Below are 6,484 nucleotides of genomic sequence, written 5' to 3'. Positions count from 1 at the left end.
TCGCTGGGCCTCAGCTTGCTGATTTGGGGGCAGTAATTGTCCATTAGGTGAGAGACAGGTGCAGCTGCCTCTGTTTGCAGCGTTAACAAGGCATTTCATCATGGTTGGCTCGAGCCTGGCGCTCTGGTCCGCTCCTGCTCTTGTCACAATATGCACACAAATGGACGTGCACACACACACACACAGTGCTCGTAGTGACACTTTGGTGGTCTCTAATGGGTAATCTTGCATGTGGCATCAGTGGATCAGAGGGTCTGAGTTGAAAAATCTGACAGTTTATTTGGTTTCTCCACTAAAACGTGGAGGGGGGTGGGGTACTGAGAGAGGATGGCTTAGTCACCTGATTGGATTAATGAAATGTCGAGGTTTTATTTCCACGTCAGGTTTTGAGTTATGGTTACATTAAAAAAAACATCCCCTTGTTTTTATTGAGGCTAGAAATGTAACATTCAAATAGTTATTATGTCTCACATTTTCGCTGCATCTTTTTATAATGTTTACACAGTTTGCAGAAGTTTTGAAACAAAACTTGCAGTGGTTGATGCTTGCTGACCTTTTAAATATGTGCTCTTTTATAAAATGTGGGATTTTGATTAAAAATGTTTAATAGAAGCAATTCATCACAAGCATAAACGAAGAGAAAACTRTTTGTAGCTAAATTCCAGAGAAGCTATTTCCTCACATTTATCCTTCTTGAATGTGATTTATCACCAGCAAAAAAACAAAACAAAACAAAAACAAAACAAAAAAAAAAAACACAAAAGGCAAATGTTATCATGTAATGATCAATGGATATTAATCTCAGTAGCTTTGTGTAAAGGTCACTGTGGAGGATTTAGAGTTATGAAAAAAAATACCGAGTGTTCAAAGATGGAACACTTAAATTCTTTGACCATCTGCTTTATCAGCTAAGTGTTGTGAGCCACTGAAATGTCAAACTGAGGAAAAGATCATTCTCAAAAATACAAGAAACTATTATAAAGTAGTTCCACTTCCTGGGTCTGAAGTAAAACTCTATGATTAAAACTTTGTAGAGAACTTGTTCACAGGGTGAAACTCCTCCTTTTTGAATTTCCATTTTTASGTTTTCCTATCACTCTCTTCTCCAGTAACCACATACCCTTTTCGTTGCCATCTCACAAGCCCGTCAAACAGATTACTACGGGCGTTAACCTCATCGATCTGCTCCAAATGGCCTCCAAATGCCAGGAATTACATTTCAGACTGGAGCAGGGGGGAAGAAAGTGCTGTGGTATTTCTTCCTGCTTTGCCTTGGAGTTAAGTGCTGTTATGCCATCTTCATCGCACAGAAACACTTTATCCATAGGACTTCTCTTCTTTTTTCTTCTTTTTTTTAAAAGGGCAGTGGCATTTGTGAGTTTTTAACAGAGCATTCTTGACTCATATTTCACTAATGTAAAGGAAAATTCAGATTATCACTGAAAGGTGGGAAGGTTTATTCATAMGTTCATTAAATTTGTGTTTTTGATGAGAGATTTAGTGCAGCTTTTCAGCATCAGCACCACYAAATGTGTCTGACTTTATTAAAATACTCTTCTGTGAGTTAATAATGGAGGGCAGCTTTGATAATGGCGGGTGCACGGTTAATAGGAGCCTAATATGTCATGTCTTTCGCAGCTTCTTTTCAGCAGCTGGCTTACCTCCTCTCCTCCTTTCATTACCTCCACTATCTTCACTTTACGCTTTGTCCCCCTCCTGCACTGCCTCTCTCCCATTTGTTTCATTTTGTCTGTCCAACCKTTTTTATTGCGTCTCCGTAGCTGAATTAAGTATTGATTAATGTTGGTGTGGTTGTGCGGCCTAATGAGAGGCTAAATATAGCCATCACTACAAAAAAACCCTGCTTGGGGCATCCTCCTTCATCCAGAGCATGACAACACACCGGCCGAGGCTTTGTGAGCAGTCACAACAGATTGTGAGCCGATGTCCAAATGTTGAAAAGAATGAATGCAGGTGAAAGAACCATTACAGTAGTTGATAAATGGGGGGAAGAAAACACAAAAAAGTAGGTAAAATCGGTGGGTTCTGATGTTATCAGTCCATGAAATGGACATTATTGGCTATTATCAGTCCCAGAATGGCTTCAGTCTGTCCCGACTGTGCCTTCTAGCGGGTTATCAGTCCCATAGAATGGCTTCAGACTGTCCCGACAGTGCCCCCTAGTGGGTTAATATATCAATGACATTGGATGTGTAAATAACCAAAACATATTTTAATTAGTTTTTTGTCGTGGGGTGGGTCTTGCTGTTTTCTTGCTGCCCGTGCCTGGTCTCAATCCTGGCTTTCCTGCTCTCTGGTCCAGCACTCTACCCATTGCCCTACATTGGGCCTGCAATAATGGTCTAAGGTCATGACCATTTTCTTTAAAATTAACCTTACTGGCTTTATGCCTCATAATGACCAGCCAGTTCTGACGTTATCAGTCCATTCTATGGGACAGAGGACCCACTAGGAGCCACAGTCGGGACATTCTGAAGCCATTCTATGGGCCTGCTAATGACTAATAATGTCCATTTAATGGATGATAACGTCCGAAGCGGGTGCTAAAATTCAACTTTTTTTCTGGACACCAGGTGCTGACATGGCATTAAAAATAAACAAAACATAATATTTTACCACCTACAGTCCATTGTTGCTCCACATGCTAAATCAGCTTACTCCGTCAAAGAGCCCTTTTGTGTTTTCTTTGACAGGTTTAGTTGCCCACACTTCTTTTTTTTYYTTTTTGTTTTTGTTGCATGGTAACCAATTGAGTCACAATCCTTCAATAGCAACCCACCTTCTACCAGGCAGCTGAAGACAAAAWAATAAAAAAAAATTMAAAATGAAGGATAAGCATGTGCTCATAGGATATCTTCTTTAATAGCCTACTGTTTCATGCTGTGTGGCCATGAAAAGGCATGCCCACGGTGTCTAATCACATCTCCTTCTCATTTCACCTGAGGCACATGCAATCAGGTTTTTTTCTGACTGACAACGCTCTATTGGAATCCACTGAGAAAACTTTCCCTTGTTTTTTGCTGGGGGATGAAAAAAAGTGGGAACCCAGCTCCTGTAGCTCTTGTTATGACTTGTATGGATATAAAAGTTGCCCGTTTCCTCATCTCTGCCTTCGCCCAGCTAACGGTTAGGCTAGAATAAAAGACATCATAGCAGATAACTGGATTTCAGTTTGTATCAACCCTGCAGCCAGTTACACCTGCCACTGCACTTAATAAAGTTGGAAATGGATCACAACACAGAGTCCTGCACGTCTGTCAGGGATCTCATTTCTCCAATCTAGGGGGAGGACTGGGGCCAGTGCTCGGTGATTTCATTCAGTCGCTGGCTGATTGCTAACAAGGCCAAAAATGACCCTCGGCRTGAGATGGACTTGAACGCACCACCTGCCATTGTTGGGCCACGTGTGAGCTGTGACACATCCCGAATCAAGTGGCCATAACAAAACAATGAGCGGGGAAGTGTTTACCGCTGAAAGGAATAGCATGGCAAACTGTGGAAATCAGAGATGTACAACAAAACCAGTCGGCCAGGATCATGTAGCAATCAATACACTTTTTTTCTTTACACTTTTCCTTTTTTTATTTCTTGTTTCTCACGTTCACACTCTCTCGCTAGTTGCCATAGTGACATAAATGGCTCCTTTCTGCAGCACTAGAGCATTGCTCTTGTAGCCTGTGAGCTGCATTGTTTTACATGGGGTTTCAGAACATCACACACACTCACACACATACACACACACACACACACACACACACACACACACACACACCGATCTTTTCTACAGCCTAACCCTGACCCTTTTCTACCTGGATTATTGAGATTCATCAGGACATACAAACTAACGCATACTAACTTTGTGTTTGCAGTGCGACAACGCCAAAGGACTGAGGGCCTTTTTTGATGCCATATGCTACGGTCCCAAACACCTGATGATCTTCGGCGGGGTCTGCCCCTCTGTCACGTCCATCATCGCAGAGTCTTTGGAGGGTTGGAATCTGGTGCAGGTAAGGATGGGTTTTATGCAGGGGCGGTTCTAGGGGCGGGCCCCTGTTGAAATTTGATTGGCCCGCTGAAGTGCCACCGTACTGTCACTCATCTGTCCTTTGCCCAAGAGTGATGATGCTGGGTGCAGTTTCATGTCCAAACACTAGAGGCGCTAATGAAACCAATGGAAAAGTCCAGCATGAGTCAAGGTGACAGGAGTCTTTTTTTTTCTTGTCTTAAAATTTGAACAATCCCGCAGAAAAAGTCTTTCAACTCACAAATGATGGCTGGATTTTCTCACATGCTGTTTGTTTGAGAGTATTTTATCTACGCACTGTAAAAATGCATGTGAAATTGATAAGGAGAATTTACTGTGCAAGCTTTTTTTTTAATTACAAGTGTTTATATGTGTGACTGGTTAAATACATACACCTTACCAAAACCAGGGATGTTTGTGCAAGGATGCTGAACAAATACTTGGCCCCTCTATGAATTTTGTGGCCCCTTGATGGCCCTTTACTCAGAAAGATCCCAGATCCGCCACTGGTTTTATGTTTGGCATGCGCACTTATTCAAGGGGCTGTTTTGTTGTTGCTGTTTCATATGTTAGGTTGCCTTTAGGCCCAGGCCTCCCTAACAGCAATCATCTGTGATCTGAATGGGATGTTCCCRGTTAAGTAAAAGTTRATAAATAATGATGAATAAAAGTTGWTTAAATTTCCTTTTTGTTTTGAATTTATCTGTCCTAAGTTCCAAATGTGGCCCTAATCTTTATCTGTAGCYGTTTCAAAATGAGTCTGTAATTCTGCATGGATTTCCCTTCATTTGATCCTAATGGATTGAGCCAAAATGGTTAAAAACATTGATTAAAGGGATAAAAAAAAATCAAAATGTTGGCTTGTTGTTTTGTCCAAACACAAAAGAGGCAGATGGCTGTCAAATGTGGTTTCACGCGCTCACATTTCTAAACTTGCTTGGAGGGTGTTTTGTCATTGCTGTGAACTAATGAAAGCCTAAGTACTCAGGTCAGTTAAGCTAATTAGCTGCATTCATATTTCACCATTCAATTACTCTTGCTTCCAAAATGGCATTTGCTGCTATTAATTCTGTGCAGCATCATGATTGCTCAGAGCATATTAACAAACGTTTTTGCCCCTCACATTTTGTAAACTTTTGACCCTTTTGAGTCGCTGCTCACTGTGTGTCTTTGTCGCGATTCTGTAAGTACCAGCGAGGGGAATAGCCTCTCTCCAAATAATACATTTCATTTGCTGTAAACCCCGCAAAGGTTATCAGGCAGAGATAAGAAGGCAGGAAGCTTGTGCTTGAAAAAGAGAGCATAATTCAAGAGGCAGCGTTTTGAACTGAATGTCACATAATGTTTCATATTTCTTCTTGCGGTTGCAGTCAATCTGCAGCTTTTCATTATTCCTTTATGCTCGCTGTCATGTTCGGGTTCACAACTGAAAATATCAGTGGTTGGAGGTGATAAGTGTGTCTGTCTTTGTATTATTTCAATGGTATTGTCAGTCTGGAAGAAAGTTCGAGTTGTAGTTGAGTTTTGGGTGCTCTCGAAGTTGTGCGAATGTGTGTGTTTGAATGTGGTGTGTTAAAGTCTCTGGATATTGGTTAGCCTGAAAAAGATTCCTCGGCCCCACTTATGTGTTAAAGAACACCCTGTTTGGTACACTTTGTTCCCCAGAGCACTTTATCTGGTGAGGTCTTTTTATACCGACACAAGAACTGACATCAACAAACTGGGACCAGCCTTTTTCCAAAATAAACACCGTAGTGTTGACTCGATATGCTGCAGCAAGTGATTGGAGGGGTGCAGAAGTGCGGAGTCAGTGCCAAACTAAACATGGTTGTTCTCAGTAAGACCTTTTAGATGTGCGGCTGCCCCCAGGATGCTCTGAGGCCAGATAAAACAGCCGGATCCAGAGCAAAGGTTGTGGACTTTTAACCTTTAAGCTTGTCATCTTTTTCAAGACACACAAGCGTTTCCTAGAGGGGCTGAGTGGACAAAATCATTTCTGTTACCTCCTTAAGCTTTAATAAAAGCTTTTTAATTAATGCCAAGGTTTTATTTAGATGTCTTCATAGACTAATCGTCAAAGCGTTTTCAGTCTTGTTGTTTTGGCATATCAGGTTCATTTTAGTTTCATTCCTTTCCACTGTCGCCATAAAGCTGTTCAGAATATGAGAATTAAAATGATGATTTAAGTCATTCATTCAATTGGCTTTTCATAATTCACTGTATATAATTGTACTACATTACAATTTGAATGAATTGGTTGCTATTGGATTTGAAATGGATCTGTTTTGAAATTACCTGGATTTTTGGACTTGTTTTATCTTTTGTGCAGTAAGATGACTTTTATTGTTAAAAAGTAAAGATATTTGTTTTTAGTAGATTTTTTTCTTCTTTGTAAGATAAGACAAGATAAGATAAGATAAGATAAGATAAGATAAGATG

At 40.7% G+C, this 6,484-nt stretch overlaps 1 protein-coding gene across 1 annotated transcript in view; it reads left to right on the top strand.

The window, feature by feature from the left end:
- gabbr2 (gamma-aminobutyric acid (GABA) B receptor, 2) overlaps positions 1-6,484 on the top strand; it is a 208,860-nt gene that overhangs the window by 63,356 nt on the left and 139,020 nt on the right. Inside the window, exon 2 of the mRNA XM_014005665.1 lies at positions 3,891-4,028. Coding sequence (XP_013861119.1) covers positions 3,891-4,028 — 138 coding nt within the window. The remainder of the gene's footprint in view (positions 1-3,890; positions 4,029-6,484) is intronic.

Source organism: Austrofundulus limnaeus, unplaced genomic scaffold, assembly GCF_001266775.1.
Source record: "Austrofundulus limnaeus strain Quisiro unplaced genomic scaffold, Austrofundulus_limnaeus-1.0 Scaffold32, whole genome shotgun sequence".
NCBI lineage: Eukaryota > Metazoa > Chordata > Actinopteri > Cyprinodontiformes > Rivulidae > Austrofundulus > Austrofundulus limnaeus.
The sequence above is the reverse complement of the archived record's forward strand: the minus strand, read 5'-3'. Positions and strand labels throughout refer to the sequence as shown.